Source organism: Chiloscyllium punctatum, chromosome 37 (assembly GCF_047496795.1).
Source record: "Chiloscyllium punctatum isolate Juve2018m chromosome 37, sChiPun1.3, whole genome shotgun sequence".
NCBI lineage: Eukaryota > Metazoa > Chordata > Chondrichthyes > Orectolobiformes > Hemiscylliidae > Chiloscyllium > Chiloscyllium punctatum.
Window position 1 is genome coordinate 67,513,810 of NC_092775.1, and position 18,745 is coordinate 67,532,554.

Genomic DNA, 18,745 nt, shown 5'->3' on the forward strand with positions numbered 1-18,745 from the left:
CTCCATCATGTCCAATACTAGGACAGGTGACAAATAGGAATGACAAAATGGTAATTTGTTTTTCAGATGTTTTTATAGATTTAAATCTCATTAGCTTGTCATGCCCAGTAACTATATCAAATGACCATGCAAATCAGGAGCAGGGGTGAGCTGTTCACTTCCTTGAGTCTGCTATGTTGTTCAGTAAGATGGTAGCTGATCGGATTGTAACTTCAAAGCCACATTCTGTCTAGTTCTGGTAAGTTTCACCTCCTTGCTTAACAAGAATCTCATCTTCATCTGATTAAAAGGCATTCAACTACTCTGCCTCCATATTTTCAGAAAGAATGTCCCAAAGACACACTGCCCTCAGAGAAAGAGACACACACTCCAGATCTAGAAAAAGAAATGATTGAATGGAAAATGGCTGCTAATGCTGGTGAAGTGGAAGAAAGGTGGTGAGGTGTCCCAAGTCAGTCAACAGACAGCATAGATGACTCAAATAATTAGTGGTTTGCATTGGATGAGAATGAATGGTAGAAGATGCTGATGTAATTGTGAAGAGTTAAAGGTCATGAGTCTAGTTGGAATGTGGATGTACTAGCAGAGTTTGAGCAAGTGTGATAGGTAGCAAGGCGATAATACTGGCACTTATCCAGCTGACTGCAGAAGACTAATCATCTTTTTGTGGCGTTGCTGCAAATTCTTCCAGATAGTGATTAGTGTCGGTTTCGGATTTGTGGGTGACGTTCTCGTCTGCCGATCCTACGTGAAGAGGATGGCCCTCCTCTGCACTACCCCATTCACCAGGACTTCCATGTTCATGTTGAGAAATTGATTGCCAGCTTGCCTCTGTTTGCCATTTCTGGGGCAATTTTTCAGATGAAGGAATCATTTAGAGTAACTCTGGACTCGAGAAAACTCACTAGGACTCATTGACAAAGCCCTCTATAAAGCCTGCTAAAATTGACTGTAAGCTTCACTATGCTGTGTCCTCTTAAGGTGCTTGTAAGCTCTCAGTTCAAAACAGCATGCACTCTCTTAAAAGGTACAGTTACACACCTTCAACTTCATAACACTATATCTCTCATAATTTCATACATTTCAATCACATTTCCCTCACTCTCCTTTGTTCCAAGGAAAACGACCCCTTCTGTCCAATCTGTCTTCATAACTGAAACTCTTCAGTCCAGGCAACATCCTGGTAAATCTCCTCTGCATCATCTCCAGTGCTATCACATCTGTCCTATATAACATATTCCAGAACAGCTTACAAGCACCTGAAGAGGGCACAGCATAAAGTGAAGCAGGTGGCAGATAAAAACTCTGAAATGTGGACATTTTCAGTATCAGTATTGTTACCAGTGGTAGGTGATCCTCAGCCAGCAGAAGAAAATTATAGGCTGGTGCCTGTTTAATTTCCCCAGGGCCAGTGGGAGAGCAGCAGGAGGCAATTCAGGAGGTTAAGGCAAGGTTGAGGAAGGTGATAATGTTTGGGGCCACGCGGGGGTCTCTGCCCAGGAGCCAGGCCCAGTATTGCTGCAGGGGCGGCTTGAGCAGGGATCGACCCACCATCCCATACTGGTGATCCGCCAACTGCTTCAATTGCGCCTCCCTCAGGTGCGGTTGCTGCAGCCACATCACCTGACCCCAGCCCCACTACCAAGTAGGCACCAGCCTATGTCTGTCACCTTCCAGCTGAGGATCTCCTACCACTGGTAACAATACTAATATGTAATCCTCACAGCAAAATGTCTGAAGTTTAGAGTTTTTATCTATCTGAAAATGTGTTGCTGGAAAAGCGCAGCAGGTCAGGCAGCATCCAAGGAACAGGAGAATCGACGTTTTGGGCATAAGCTCTTCTTCAGGAATGAGGAAAGTGTGTCTAGCAGGCTAAGATAAAAGGTATGGAGGAGGGACTTGGGGGAGGGGCGTTGGAAATGCGATTGGTGGAAGGAGGTCAAGGTGAGGGTGATAGGCTGGAGTGGGGTGGGGCGGAGAGGTCAGGAAGAAGATTGCAGGTTAGGAAGGCGGTGTTGAGTTCGAGGGATTTGACTGAGACAAGGTGGGGGGAGGAACCCTCCCACCACAAGGGATGAACTCAGATTTCTCCAGTTTCCTCATTTCCCCTCCCCCCATCTTGTCTCAGTCAAATCCCTCGAACTCAGCACTGCCTTCCTAACCTGCAATCTTCTTCCTGACCTCTCCGCCCCCCCCACCCCACTCAGGCCTATCACCCTCACCTTGACCTCCTTCCACCAATCGCATTTCCAATGCCCCTCCCCCAAGTCCCTCCTCCCTACCTTTTATTTTAGCCTGCTGGACACACTTTTTCCTCATTCCTGAAGAAGGGCTTATGCCTGAAATGTCGATTCTCCTGTTCCTTGGATGCTGCCTGACCTGCTGCGCTTTTCCAGCAACACATTTTCAGCTCTGATCTCCAGCATCTGCAGTCCTCACTTTCTCCTCGAAGTTTGTATCTGCCACCTGCGTCATTCTATACTGTGCCCTCTTCAGATGTTTGTAAGGTCTCAGTTCAGAAAGCATTTTCTCTTTCTTAAAGGTACAGCTCACTGCTTCAACTTCATAACAGGGTAGTTAGGAAGGAACCTTTCCCCTTGATAGACGGATCAGTGGCCGAGGGGCATAAATTTAAAGAAAGCGGCAGAAGGTTTAGAGGCGATGTGAAGAAAAACCTTGCTCTCAGAGGATAGTGGGAATCTGAAACTCATTGCCTGTAAGGGTGATAGAGGCCGAATCCCTCATAAATGTTAAGTATTTAGGTCTGCACTTGCGATGCCAAGACGTAAATGGCTATAGGCCAAGTGCTGGAAAATAGGATTAAGATAGTTAGGTGGTTGCTTTTGACTGGCGTGCATGCCAGGGGCCTATGAACCTTTCTCTGTGCATTAGATCACTATGACTCTGACACTATGACTCTGACAGATGGAGCTGATGGGAAGGAGTTGCGGGGTTTCTTTGTAAGTCAATCATGTCTATTAGCAAATATGTATACAATTTGTAATATGTTACTCATTCAATTTTAAAAGGATTAGTAATCATGCTGAAGTGGCTTGTTATAATGTTGTCTGTTTTTGCTTTAATTTAGTTGGAAGGACAAGTGGTAGCACTCCTAGTCCAGAACCTGGAACGATTAGATGAGACTGTGAAAGAGGAGGCAGATGGTGTTCACAACACATTAGGTAAGTTATGCCTGAAATTTACTTTCCCCTGTGAAGCCTCTTGAAATGAATACAATACGAAGGGGTGATCTGATTTTCCTGAAGTTAGATTTCAGTTGTGTGCTTTTCCTACTTTAAATCAAAAGCACACAGAAAATAATTCTAGAGAAGATGAATTTCAGTTACACAGATGAACTAATCAGCAAATCTGAAGCAGTAATTTCTTGTGGAAATGGCTATGCCTTTTATCTTGAGCATTTAAAGTGCAGTCAATATTTACAAAATTGTATTGAAATGCTTTCTCAATTATAAGATTACTGAATATCAGTTCTAAAACATTCCTTTTACGTTGCCACCTAGTTTCTTTAAATAACAGTGGAAGTATATCAGAGCAGAAATTTGTATTTTATCCAACACACTTTTTCTAACCCTTAAGCATTTCCCTTAAACCCCTTCAGGAACTGTCTCTTAAATTTGGATGCATTTAGTTTGTAGGTTTGTTCGTTCAGCAATGCTAATGGTAAATTTTTTTTGGTGTTTATAGAAATATAAGGAAAACGCCGATCATCTGGATTTGATCTCTGTTTCATTCCCACTCTGTGTTCTCATGTGTAACTGTTGTCGGTGTGTCTGTTTTTATGGTTCCCAAACAATTTTGCAATCTCCGTTTTCTAACTTTTTTTGTCCCTATTTCTCACTGTTTTCTGTGAAGATAGCCCCTACTACCATTTGTTGCTTCATTAATTTGCTCAATTTGTCACTGATTTATTAGCTGTCTTGATTCAAGTTTGATACTAGCAGCAATTGAGCAGAGCATATCCTTAAAAACGTATGAGAATCAGAGGAAGGCTGGAATAGCAAGATGGCAAGGGCTCCTTTTGGGATTGGAAAGTGACTTGTGGCATGTGTGCAGGCTGGTCAGGTCGAAATTTCAAATCAAAGTGGACTATTGAAGAAAATGCTGGAGCACCTCAACCTGTCTAGCAGTATCTCTAGAGAGAGAGGAACAGAGTTGACATTTCGAGGCTGATATGACTTTTTTTTTCTTCAGAATGTTATTTCTTTGCTATTCAATATCTGCTATTACTCTTTCGTAGACTGTGTATGTGCACACCATTCTAATATCCCCATATTTGACACTCAAATAGTGAAATACTTTGCAAGCATTTTACTTTGTTCAAGCTGCTGTATAAATGAAAGTTGTAAAAATATGTATCACCTGATCTGATCATAATGTAATTGAATTCCTAATTGTGGTGATACTGCAGCTTTAAAATCCTTCATTACATGAGTGAGCTTTCAGTTCTTGAGCCAATAATTCATAAACTCGGCACTGACCAAGCAATGATTTGAAATTGTGGTCCCTGTGCAGCAGATAATTCTAAGATTTTTGATCATGACTGCTCCATTGAGTTGATGCTCAAGAAGTCGGTGCAAAATCACTGCCAGTGAAAACGAGAACCAATCAGGAGGAACCAGTCAATCTGTGGATTTAATTGGTTTTTCTAAAATCCCATTAGTTTCAATCGGAAGTGTGCTACCGAGTGTGTTTACTTGTTTTATGTTGCCGTGGCTTATATCAGGAAAGAAGCAAAGCAATGTGCTTGTCAAGCCCAGTTAATCTTTTAGGATAGAAGACCCAGTTGTATTATAAAATGAACTCACCAGTGGGAATACTAATGGGGATACAACCTGGGGATGCTAATTGTCTGTGACACCAGTTCAGCTGTTTGCGCACTTCTATTATTTTTTTAATTTATTTCACTCTTAATACTTTACATCAAAATGCTTTACCTTCTTTGGCCTCATTTCAGTGAAGTGTGAGAAGCCTGCCCTTGCAGCATTTGTAATGAAAGCAATTCAGGCTGAAAGTAGCAACTGTTAGAAATTTCAAAAAAGCAAATACTTTGCAAACAAGACTTTGAAAATCCACTTGTAACTTATCATTTTGCCAATCTTTTGTTGTTTGTTTGAAGTAAGTCTTTCATCTGTTTGATATCTTCATATTCCCGTCTCGCTCTTTTGTCTGTCACTTTCTTTCCTTAAACATGTTCGTTTGTCTCTTTATCTGTTCTCACTCATTTCTGTATTTCTTTCCCTTCGTATGCTGGGTGGTATGGTACAACATAATGAAGAAGGGAACTGCTGTCAGCTGCAGACTGCATTTAGAATGAGGGTTGTAGGGGAAAATGTGACCATCTTCCACTTGTGCCTTTGCCATTTTATGTTTTCTCTTCCTATCCTTTGCTCTATATCTGCCGCACTTTTGATTGCTGATTCCTCTTCTTTCAATAAATCACTCAATGTCTGTAACCTCCTGACACCCATGTTTCACAGTCGCTTATCTTGTCTTAACGTGTCTGTTTCCAAATGTGGTTATTGAGATGCTAGAGGCCCTCAATCTTTAAGCAGTATTCTTTGTCCTTCCTTGCCTTTTCAAAGTTAATTGAAATAAACAAAATATTCCATCAATATAATTGACTGGATGGTACTGATGCATCCTAAGAAATTAGATACATTGCTCATGCTTAGACTGCTGATGTATTCAAAATCAGAACTCTGGGCAAAACATTCAAATCCATTACCAGGCTTTTGGAAAAGGTTGAAGCCTTCAGTAAATAGTTTAATCATATCATTAATGGACAATTGAAGTTTAACCATGATAATGTGAAATATATAAGGTTTTTCATTTCCTTGAACATCTTGAAAGATTGCATTGACTGAGAAAAAAGTGAGAACAAAAGGTAGACTTGTGGGTAATTTGTAATTGTATCCAGGTGGTAAGAATTATGGGTAAAATGTTTTATGCATTAAACTTGCAGCAATTGCTGCATATTATGCTGTGTGACATTCTTAACATTAAAAGTTCCTGCCTTCATGTAATCTAAAGAAAGCTGAGACAAGCACTAATGGTGCAGATTGATTTGTCAGTGTATGTTTTTTTTCCTCTTTTTCAGACAGCCAAGCTGATATTCAGAGATCAGACGTGAATGTATGAACTGTCAGTGTATATGTAGCACAGTGAATTATCTATGAATATAAATGTATCTTGCTTTCATTTGATTTATAGATTTTTGGAAGTTTTTTTATGGATAGTAAATGTGGAAGCTATATTGCCTTTATACTGAAGAATAACAATTTATTTTTCACGAGAGTCTTCCAAATTATCATTAATTATATAAATTTTATATTTTGTCATTCATGTTTCATATTGAGAACATGAATCTGACCTTGTCTGGTTTCTTGGTGAATTGTGTTCAGTTACTCTCAACAATGTATTAATAATAAATTTAAAAGGCTTTTAATAAACAATACATTTATGCATCCTTGTGATTCAGTAAATAAACATATATGTCAGTGTTCAGCAAGTAAATGTTAGGCATGACTCAAGTCTCTTATTAATGGAGAAGAGTATTGCCAGTTTTGTACAGGAAAAGCCAGAACACTTTTTTAATAGTTTTGGTCCACTCAACATATTCATTACTTGTTTGCACAATCTCTGTTAATTGTGTAGATGAGAAGTTGCAATAGGTTAATTCTATTCTAACTTTCGCTATCTATTTTAGATACACGGACTTGTAAAAGTTTGTAAAATTCAAAAGTGCATCCAGACTGATTTACTTTTGGAGACAGATGTAAGAAGAAAGTATAGAACTATAGACACTACAGTGTCTACAATTGAGATTGCTTAAAATGTATAAATCCTTCATACATTCAAAATAGGGAATATATTTAATGATACTCTGCTCGTCACCAATGTTTAAATTTGATACCTCAGTTTATTGCTAAAATTAATTTCTTTCTTTACACAGCTGGTAAGACTGGATCATTCTTTGCATTTTGCCAGCTTTCTATGTCATAAGTGCATAGTGCATTAATGAAAAATCAATAGCCTAAAACTTGCCTAATTAAAATAATTTCTTATGTGCCAGTCCTTCCCTGTCAGTCTGCACAGATGCAAGCCCATCTGTGTGCACATTTAGCACAGGGAATGAAGCGTGGATTCTATATCGCACACTCTCTTATAATACATTAAATTGATCCAAATAGCTTGGCATGGATGTTTGTGATGTTGGTTCTTTAGTTTTTTTAAAGCTTATTGCTGTGATGTGAGAGTGATGGTGATGTTTTTGATGCTAAAGATAAACAATTAAATGTTTATGGAGGTTTGAGAAATAGACCAGACAAATGGCCTGGTGAGTATAAAAGCATGTTGAGGAAAAAAAATCTAGATCAGGATAAAACTGCTTGGGGATGAAGTGTGCTGCATATCTGGATTTTGAAAAGAAATTTGAAGTATTTTGCAAACGTACTTACAACAAGATTTACTTGAGGGGCAGGAAAGAATGGGCTATGATTAGTGAGTATTGCCCAGATTGGAGAATGGTTTGGAATATTGTAGTCTAGGGACAGCGCTGACCAAAATTTTGCTTTAAATATGGTTAGTTTGGATTTGGAATGAATGAAAATGTATTGATAACAGAAAAGCAAAAGTTTGTAAAAGTAAAATATTCTGTTAGAAATGGAGTTTAGCAACATCAAGATGAAGGTAGCAGATATAGTTTAATGTAAAATATAAAGATTGTGAATATTAGGAGGAGCATTTAATTTATGTAGATGTTTAGATTGTATTTTTTAAGATGTCTTTGGATTGTTTATAAAAAGCATTCAGGTGACTGGTTCAAGAAAAGAAATGTTGAAGAATGGCAGGACTTAGTAGAGAGATCAAAGTTTGGGAGAAGATTTGTAGCTCGGGTGCTCGTTGTTGTGGTTCTGTTCGCTGAGCTGGGAATTTGTCTTGCAAACGTTTCGTCCCCTGTCTAGGTGACATCCTCAGTGTTTGGGAGCCTCCTGTGAAGCGCTTCTGTGCTGTTTCCTCCGGCATTTATAGTGGCCTGTCTCTGCCGCTTCCGGTTGTCAGTTCGAGCTGTCCGCTGTAGTGGCCGGTATATTGGGTCCAAGTCGATGTGTTTGTTGATAGAGTCTGTGGATGAGTGGTCCACTAGACAGGGGACGAAACGTTAGTAGAGAGATGTCAAAGACAAAGAGATATTAGGGTTCAAATACATAAATCCATGAAAGTCTGAACGGAGATTAACAAAGGTGAAAGAAGGCACCTACATGGTATAATCAAGGATGCGTGAGCATGAAATTGTTAAAAGTTATTCATTTTTGGCCTTTAGATGTCATGAAGCGACCAATTTCATACGTGCTTATGAAGTCATTAGATAGACCAGTGGCACTTTGAGTTTTTAGTAGAACACAAAGCACAGCAAGGCTGAGATTTTAGTAAACTTGTATGAGGCTATACATGTTTTGGATGCCCCTTTGTGGAAAGAACTTGACTATGTGTGCTTGATATCATGATCTCAGAATTGTTACAGCACAGAAGGAATTCATTCAGCCCATCTTTTTGAGCTGACTCTTCCAGTGAGAAATTCACCCAGTGCTTTTTCCATGTAAACATGCACTTCCTTGTTCTTCAAATAATCCAATTCCCTCTGAATACCTCAATTGATCCTGCCTTCACCACACCCTTGGAGTACATTCCAAATCTTAACTGTTTGCTGTGAGAACCAGTCCTTCCTCATATTTCCTTTGATGTTTTTGCCAATTACCTTAAATCTATGCCCTCTCGTTTTTGATCCTTCCATGAGTGGGAATAGTTTCGTCCTATGAATACCTATACAAAATCTCCTCTCAACCTTCTCTGAGGAAAGCAGCCCCATCTTATTCAATTTATATATCTCAAATTCTTTATCGATGGATCCATTCTATTAAGCCTTTCTGTACTGCCTCTAATATCTTCACATCTTTCCCTAAATTAAGGCATCAACAACTGGACCTCATACTTCAGTTGAGGATGAGCCAGTTTTTTTTTTAAATTCACCAGGGATGATAAAATAGAATCATAAGGAAAAGCTTGAACTCTGAATGCTCATTCTGTGTGATCCATCTGGCTAACAGGATATTGAGTAAATGGTCTTAATCTATCATCATCCATCAAGATTTTGTTTTGAACAAAACTACTTTCTCTTGGTAGAGAGTCAGTGAAGCTGAAGGTTTGGAGAATATTTATTGAAACGGACCCATTGAATATGGTTCTTTTGCTATAGGAAATAGTTGTGACAGAGCCCATTGCACCTTTTTCAAGGATAATACAGATACATGTTTGAATCAAAGAAGGATGCAATACAGTGATTTAGGTTTGAAATTTCTGAAGCTTGAGTCAAGACAGACACAGTAAGGTATTTACATATTTTTGATTCCAAAGTTGTGTTACAGGGCTCCCTCACCTCTTCCTGCTTGTACCCTGCAATCCTGTTACTGCACCTCGTATTGGTGAAAAGCAATAATTTTTAATTTGGGAACAGGGAGGTGGCTAGGAATTGAAATACAGTTCAATCACCAGATTTAGGTTTATAGAATTTTTGATTCTCTTATATTTGATGGATGTTAAACTTGGGTCGTTGTCAGCTGTCATGTTGACATGACTGTAAAACCGTAGATTTGTGAAGAAATTGCTTCTGATCAACTGAACCCTCATCTGGAGGTTTCCTGGATTTGCTATAAAAAAGTGGACACTATTCAAGTGTTGGCAAGTAATGTTTTAAAACAAAGAGTGGAGGGATGCATCATTTCAATGTTCTGCATGAAAGCTGTAGACTCATTTCCCCAAGAGCTCAGCTATTTGCAGTAGGTCAGCAAAAGGTTTGTTGTCAGTTTTAATTTACTTCTGAATTATGCATTCACTATGCCTTCTCTTTCTCTTTCAGCTATTATTGAGAACTTGGCAGAATTTCGTCCTGAAATGTGTACAGAAGCAGCTCAGCAAGGTCTTTTGCAGTGGATGCTGAAGCGGATAAAGGTAGTACTTGATTAGAACCCAATTTCCCTTCCTTCCCCTCATTTTAACCAATAGTGTTAACAGTTGTCTTTCTCAGTGTTCTCTCTTCTTTGAATTGTTGTCTCTCTTTGAATCGTGCTCTCTCTGTCTCTTTGAATCTCTGTCACTTCTAAATCTGTTGTCATCACCACATCCTGTTCTCACTAAAAACCTTTGACCCTCCTGCCCTATTAGCAATCTTCCTTTCTTCTCCAAAGCTCTTGTCACCTCCCAAATCTGTTCCCTCCTTTCCTTTTGACTCCATGTATGAATCACACAAATCTACCCTGAAACCCTGTGCATCGAATTCACAAGTTGCATGAGACTGATAACAGTAAGTGTTCTCCTCAAATCCTTCTTAACAAATCCTCCTGTCTTCAGCTTTTGTCATAGTTAACCACGCTGCCATCTTCCAACACCCTTTCACTGTCAATCCAATTGTCTTAATGAGAGATTTATTCATGCAATGCAACACTAACATGTCTGTTTCCTCCATTGAGTCTTGCACCAACCCTCCGAACAACATCCCATGCACATTTAAAATTCCACTATTTGCCATGGAAGCATTCTAATATGGGTCCCCAGAATATGTACTGAGTCTCTTAATTAATAATGTGACAATAATACCACTAGGCCATCAACTCCCCATGTTAAGGATGCTGCTTACTCTTATGAATCTGCATGGAATCACCACTTTTTCAGTGAGCTCAGTGTTTTGTTGTTCCCAAACCTGAAACCAGTAGTAATTTCATTTCTCTGCCTATACTTTGATCCTTATAACTGAGTGATTCTAAATAGTTTTTTTTAACCAACATATTCCACCTTCTTTTGAAGTATAACCACTGTCCAGTATGCCACAATTAAATGAAGTCTCATCCAGTACACTTATCACTGGTCTGAAAGCTCCTTGTGAACAGCACAAAGTCCCTCAGCCTGATCAATCTCATCACTTGCAACTTAGGAACTTTCCATGTGTTACTTCAGAATCCCTGTTGTTACACTTTGGACACATCACTATATTCTTAATCACATCTGAAACGCATGTTAACTTTCCCTGGGCATTCCTAGGGTTAATGTGTCTATTATTATTAGACCAGTTCAGATCTAAAGTGATTGTCTTATCCTCATTTGCTTTGCCTGGAATTCCTCTGCTGTTCTGACATCTGTATTCCTTATCCAATTGTGAAAGATGGTGATCATTGATCCTCCAACTACTGTGCAATCACTGAAGTCTCCTTACTGCTTCTAACGCTGCTGGTGATGATTACTTCTCCAGGATTTTTGAAGTCTGAAGAGGTCTGATCCAAAAGCGTGTTTCTTTTTCAGAATTTTACTCCAGCTAAGACTGGGCCGATCCATATGCGACATGGATTAGGGTACTTCCAAATTGAAGGTTGCAATCTTGTTCACAATCAGTTAAAGGCCATGATGATGTATTTCTGTATGAAACAGTGGTTTGTATTTCTAAATTATCAAAGCCTGAATCTGCCTTTTAGGCATTTATACGTTGCTTAAAAAGTTGATCTATGAGAAGCAATGAGATTTCCAAACCAACATCATTGTTCAGCTGATGGGCATCAAATTTTTAAAAACTTTTGTCAGATATGACCTTGGCATTGTCACTTTGTGGTTTTTCTTTTCAGTAATATCCATGTATCCACTTTTTAGTTTTCCACTGATCTGAGAATGTTGGTGGTTAATCATATTTTGACATTTTATATTGGTCTTCAGCGATTTTTTTCCCATTAAATTAACAAAATTTTGATCTGTCTGGGGAAATACTCTTTACTCATCTGAAGATGAGATTAGAAACTTTCTCTGCAACCAATTTATTAAGGTAGCTAGCTATCAGTTAAAGAATGAAACTAGACTTTTTGTGATAATATGTAATGCTGAATTCTGCAAATAAACAGATGTCTGTTTCCTACCATCTACAGTATTTAGCAGTAAACCCTTTTCACAAATGCTTTAGGTACATTAGTCCACCCCCCAAATCCACAGGGGCTGTATTTCAAGACCTACTGCAGATGCCCGAAACCACAGATAGTAGCAAACCCATTCATTTAAATGGGAAATTTACTTCCTTGGCAGCTTTCTGGTTCTTGGTTCTGGAATGTTCCATGTAATTTTTTAGGCCATGGCAAACCACGGAAACCGATTCCGCAGATATAGCAGTCACCCGTACTTAAATAATCAATGCTTTTCATTTTGCATCGTAGCAAAATAGTCAATATGTCATGAACATATTTCTTCCTTCTTGCAAAAAGCATAATTTATTTTCTTAAGTCAACTGTTGTTTCCTATTTCTGGTTTGTTTTCACTTAATTTAAGTAGCAAAGTGAAAGATGATTTAACATTGACCTATGTTCATAATTTGGTCAGTGATTTGTAAAGTTATTTAATAAGTATCAAGTTTTAAGAAAGAGCTGAAGGAAATACATTGATCCCTTTAAGTAACACATTTTGGGTGATTGTCTGTAATTATTCACATTGATGAACATTTCCCTTGAGTTGAGGGAGAGCAATTTCAAAGGTATGTCACATTGTGTGACTGCTCAAAGGCAGAAGTTGGTCCTTTACTTATAAGGGAACGGAAAGCAGCTCACAAACTGAAGGCAAAAAATGAAATCAGTGTCTGTGGAACATGTTATCCAGCAGTGCTATTTTCTAAAGATAATTCTTTTTCAAAACATCATAAATGCTGCTTGGTAACTGCTATAGCCAGACTGTATAAAAACTAACAAGCAAGCCCTTTGAATTGGCCATTTTAGTATTAACTGATATGCAACAAATATTTACGTTGTCTACTAATTTATGCATGTTCGATTAAGAGTAGGTTTAGGATCTGTAAAACCTTGTGCAGACTTCAGAAGGATAGTAAAGTGGTTAAACATGAGGTTCAGTTTCTGTTAGAAGAAAAAGTTACATAACTCGTTGATCTGTACATTTATGAAATGTTTTGCAGGCATCTTTTCCAAGTTGCACTGAAAATTGTTAGGTTCCTATTGCGATTACAAGAGTAAAGTAAAAGCAGAAAATGCTGTAAATACTCATGTAGAAAACAAGCCACCAGGATACATGAACATCAACTAGCCACAAAACAGTGTGACCCTCTCTCACTAGTATCCTTACATACAGATAAGGAAGGACACCACTTTAACTGGGACAACACATTCATCCTCGGACAAGCCAAACAGAGACATGCACAAGAATTCCTAGAAGTATGGCATTCCAACTGGAACTCTATCAACAAACACATCGGGTTAGACCCAATGTACTACCCCCTGAGAAAAAGAACCGGAAGTGACATCAGCACAGGAAATTACATCACCGACCCAAAGAATGCCAAGCATATAAAAAGAAAGCAGGAATTATCAGCAGTGCTTCGCCAGGAGGCCCACTGAAGATGTTACCTGGTAGGGTGACGAAACGGCTGGAAATGAACCTTCTAGCTCAGCGAGCAAACCTACATCCAGAACCTCAACTTGTGCTACAAATCTTCTCAAAACTTGTTTTCCTTTTGCTCTTCAACTGTTAAGCTTTTAGATTTGCCTTTGCTGTCCACTCCCATTGCAATTTGAACTGAGATGTTCTTGATTTCATGCAATTTGATTTGAATCTTGCTGTTAAACTAAGTCCAGAATGCCACTCTGCGGAAATCTTTAGGTATTTGACTTTTTCAAAGAAAAGATCAAAACCATCCAATTATTTGGGTTAAATTGGCATCTAACAATAGAGAGAGAGAAGGCTGTTTTTATTTGAACTTTTAAATGTGCACAGTTGGAATCCTAGTATCAATTAAGATGGCATGGTGCTCCAGTCGTTAGCTCTGCTGCCTCACAGGACCAGTGATCTGATTTCAATTCCAGGTTTGGGTGGTTGTATGGTGTTTGCAATACACCCAGTGTCTGCATGGTTTCCCCAGGTGCTCCAGATTCCTTCTGCAGTCCAAAGATGTACAGGTTAGCTGGATTAGCCATGGTGAGTACAAGGTTATAAGATAGGGTGAAGAAGCTGAATCTGGGTGGAATGCTTTTCAGCGGATTGGTGCAGACTCCATCTTTCCACACTGTGGGGATTTTAAGATTGATGTTTTTTGGAATCTGTGCTCATTTGAATATGATAATTTGCTGTTGTAATTCTTGCAGTGTTCTGACCTATTGTAACCAGTTCAATTTTTAAAACAGGCCAAGATACCTTTTGATGCCAACAAGCTTTACTGTAGTGAAATTCTCGCCATTTTACTCCAGAATAATGACGGTGGGTTTATTTTCTGTGATTATTTTTGAGATTGAAGAACATGAAATTGGTAAAAATGAACAGATTGTGAATATTTTCCTCATCCAAACCCCATAATGGTTCTGTCCATCTGGTCGCTTTATCTTTACATCTGTTAGTCTGTTTATGATTCTGCTGTCAGTGTTTCTCAAGGACTAGCTTTCATTTAATGTTGCTTGATAAACTGGAGCATCATCTGTGTTACATTTAAATAATATGTGTAGTAGGAATCCTGGTGTCGATTGAGAGTTATTTTTTCAGATCTGTGCTTGCAGATAGTCATCAGAATCACATGCTGTCATTGTTCTGTTTCCCAGTGGTTTTTGGCTTAATAATCGTGAAGATGGCTTGCAACTGACAAAGTTTAAAATTACCTCCACCTTTCGCTCCTCAGGTGGACATCAGTCAGCCGTGTATTTATAGATAGAGATTGGTACACATTATGGCTAATGCTATTTTCAAATGCATCCAAAAACTGACCACCATCCAAGAACCACATACATGTAGTTTCTGCTCCCTGTTACATGATGTTTTGCCCATTCCCATTGCCATAGATCATGCTTACATCTCGCTTGGTCACACTTTACACTTTGTTAAAAATGTGATTATAGCAAGGGAAGGGTCCAGGTGGTTGACCTCACTCAACTGCTTTTGCATGTACCCAGAGATGAGGAGGATCTGAGATATCGCGGCTGTTTGACAGATGCACCAGGTGGCTGGTCCAGGCTGTTTCTCTGTTTTCACGTTTTTTGCTGCATAATGCATTACTGTGGTGCCATTTTCACCAGAAATACTAAAATATGGTAACTCTCATCTTCATTGCCACAATGGACTTTGTTTTACCTTTCCAACATCTGTTCCTCCACTGTTGAGTCGTCATGCAAAGGAATGGATCAGGCTTGAAGATGAGCAGCTTTTGATCTAATGAAGGATTTAGACTGGAGATCTGTCTCCTTTTTGTTAAAGAGGCATTGGTAGGATTATTGTGATAAATGAGGTGAAAGTTGGCTCTTGAATGTAAACCTTTGCCATCACCTTTGAGTAAGGTTATGAAAAGTGAATAGGAATTTGTAGCTGTGCTCAGTTCATAACCAGGAGAAAGTGAGGACTGCAGATGCTGGAGATCAGAGCTGAAAATGTGTTGCTGGAAAAGCGCAGCAGGCCAGGCAGCATCCAAGGAGCAGGAGAATTGACGTTTTGGCATGAGCCCTTTTTCAGGAATGAGGAAAGTGTGTCAAGCAAGCTAAGATAAAAGGTAGGGAGGAGGGACTTGGGAGAGGGGCGTTGGAAATGTGATAGGTGGAAGGAGGTCAAGGTGAGGGTGATAGTCCGATATGGCTAGAAAGAACTGTTTGTTTAGTGTATAGATTCTTCTGTGGATGAAGAACAGTAAAGGTCCTTTGCAGGTCTCCGATATGGCTAAGAAGAACTGTTTGTTTAGTTCCGATATGGCTAAATCGTATCATCCATCGTCATTTCCGCCACCTCCAAATGGACCCCACCACCAAGGATGTATTTCCCTCCCCTCCCCATCAGCATTCCAAAAAGACCACTCCCTCTGTGACTCCCTCGTCAGGTCCACACACCCCACCAACCCAACCTCCACTCCTGGCACCTTCCCCTGCAACCGCAAGAAATGCAAAACTTGCACCCACACCTCCCCCCTTACTTCCCTCCAAGGCCCCAAGGGATCCTTCCATATCCACCACAAATTCACCTGCACCTCCACACACATCATTTATTGCATCTGCTGCACCCGATGTGGCCTCCTCTATATTAGGGAGACAAGCCGCCTACTTGCGGAACATTTCAGAGAACACCTCTGGGACACCCAGACCAACCAACCCAACCACCCCGTGGCTCAACACTTCAACTTCCCCTCCCTCCCACTCCATCAAGGACATGCAGGTCCTTGGACTCCTCCATCGCCAGACCATAGCAACATGATGGCTGGAGGAAGAGCGCCTCATCTTCCGCCTAGGAACCCTCCAACCACAAGGGATGAACTCAGATTTCTTCAGTTTCCTCATTTCCCCTCCCCCCACCTTGTCTCAGTCCCAACCCTTGAACTTAGCACTGCCTTCGTAACCTGCAATCTTCTTCCTGACCTCTCCGCCCCCACTCCCACTCCGGCTTATCACTCTCACCTTAACCTCCTTCCACCTATTGCATTTCCAACGCCCCTCCCCCAAGTCCCTCCTCCCTACCTTTTATCTTAGCCTGCTGGACACACTTTCCTCATTCCTGAAGAAGGGCTCATGCCCGAAACGTTGAATCTCCTGCTCTTTGGATGCTGCCTGACCTGCTGCGCTTTTCCAGCAACACATTTTCAGCTCAATTCATAACCATTCAGCTACACAGATGGTTGATCCTAGGTTGATATCAAATCTCATTAAGGGTAAGACGATGCTGAAAAGCCTAATTTTGTAAAACATTATATAAAGTTTCATGGTTATTCTGAATTTCTGCATTTTTCACTTATTTGACTTCTCAGTTGGTATCCCCCCAAATGTGTGGTTATCTGTTTTAAAATCTGATGTCAGTAGGTGTTAACTTGACCCTTTATAAATTCACATTCTGAGATAGTTTTTCCTCACTTGCTGTAATTGACCCATACTGATCTATAATGTGCAATGTGCATGGTTAATATTTTGCCTGCCAAGAAGAGAAATTTTGAAAAGATTTTATCTATTTTTTGCTTTAGTTGCTTGGAGAACAATGTCTGTAACTTTTGGATGATCATCCAGCTGACTCATTCAATCAAATCACTTATATTCATTTCCCCTCTGTAGAATTGAGAGGGAGAATATAGAATCTCAGTGCAGAATGAAGGCACTTGACATGGCTAGTTCTTTTGTAAAGCTGCACAAATAGTAATATTATTCAGCTAAGGTAAGGCACATATGCCTTAACTTGGAAGAAATCTTCAGTTTTGAGAGACAGCATTATTTCAAATTTCAGCAAGTTGCGTGGATGCTGGAAATTGAATCTGGGATCATGTTTATTGTCACTTAATGACTATAAGGCATGGGAGAATAAGTAAGCCTTTCAACTCGGTGAGTTTGCGCCACAATTCCATGAGAACATGGCTGATCTGATAACCCTCAAATTCCATTTTCCTCTATTTTCTCTATAACTCTCTATTCTCTTGCTGATTAAAAATCTACTTCAGCCAAGAATAGACTTAATGAATTAGCCTCTACAGTGCTGTGTAGTAAAGAATTATACAAATTCTTACCCTCTGAAAGAAGAAATTCCTCATCTGTGTCTTAAATGGTCGACCCCTGATTCTGAAAATATGCCCTTTGATTCTAAATGCTTCCTATTACCCGAACTTGTAAACTAGCTTTTTGTGATTTGTGCACTAGGACCCCCAAATCCCTGTGGTGCAAATTTGTGCAGTTTTTCTCTCCATTTGAATAATATTCAGCTCACCATTCTTCCTGCCTCACATTTACCACAATCTGCTAAATTAATCTGCTAATTTTTTGCCATTCTCTTAATCAGTCTCTTTCCCTCTTCTGAACGTATATGTCATCCTCACAAGTCATTTCCCAAATGTTTTGTATGACACTTGCAAACGTAGCAATTGTACATTCGCTTCTGTCATTCAAGACATGAATATATTTTGTAAATATTTGCGGCCCCAGCACTCCACTAATTATTCCACTGGAAATGCCCCTTGCAGCCCAGTGTTCTCTCTGATAAATTCATCAACGCTGCTATACCACCCCCCAACACCATAAGTCCTTATCTTTTTAAGATGCCTATGTGCAGTGCGTTATCAATTCCTTTTTTGAAATTAAAATATAATAGATTTACTGGTTCCATTTTATCTGTTCTGCTTTTACCTCAAAGAATCCTATCAAATCGAATGGATCAGTTGGAGAGACAGTTAGAGGCAATGAGGAATTTACAAGAGCAGGGGATGTGATGGATGGCAGCTCGAGGAAGGGGAAAAAGTTGCAGACATAGATGGGTTAATTCCAGGAAAGGTAAGAGAGGTAGGCAGATAGTGTAGGAGTCTTCTGTGGCTATCCCCATTTCAAACAAGTATGCTGTTTTCAAAAGTGTAGGGGGTGATGGATTCTCAGGGGAACATAGCGCGAACAGCCAAGTTTCTGGTATTGAGACTGGCTCCAATACAATGAGGGGTACGTCGGGTTCCAAGTGATCGATTGTGTTCGGGGACTCTCTAGTCCGAGGTACAGACAAAAGTTTCTGTGGCCAGCAGCGAAAAATCAGAATGGTGTGTTGCTTCCCTGGTGCTAGGGTCAAGGATGTCTCAGAGAGGGTGCAGAATGTTCTCAAGGGCGAGAGGGGCCAGCAGGAAGTCATTGTACACATTGGAACCAACAACATAGGAAAGGAAAGTGTTGAGATTCTGAAGGGAGATTTCAAAGAGTTAATTAGGAATTTA

At 39.8% G+C, this 18,745-nt stretch overlaps 1 protein-coding gene across 1 annotated transcript in view; it reads left to right on the forward strand.

Moving 5' to 3' along the window:
• Window positions 1–18,745, forward strand: part of ctnnbl1 (catenin, beta like 1) — a 183,362-nt gene that overhangs the window by 50,005 nt on the left and 114,612 nt on the right. Inside the window, exons 6-8 of the mRNA XM_072556958.1 lie at window positions 3,089–3,182; window positions 9,938–10,029; window positions 14,235–14,307. Of these exons, the coding sequence (XP_072413059.1) occupies window positions 3,089–3,182; window positions 9,938–10,029; window positions 14,235–14,307 (259 nt within the window). The remainder of the gene's footprint in view (window positions 1–3,088; window positions 3,183–9,937; window positions 10,030–14,234; window positions 14,308–18,745) is intronic.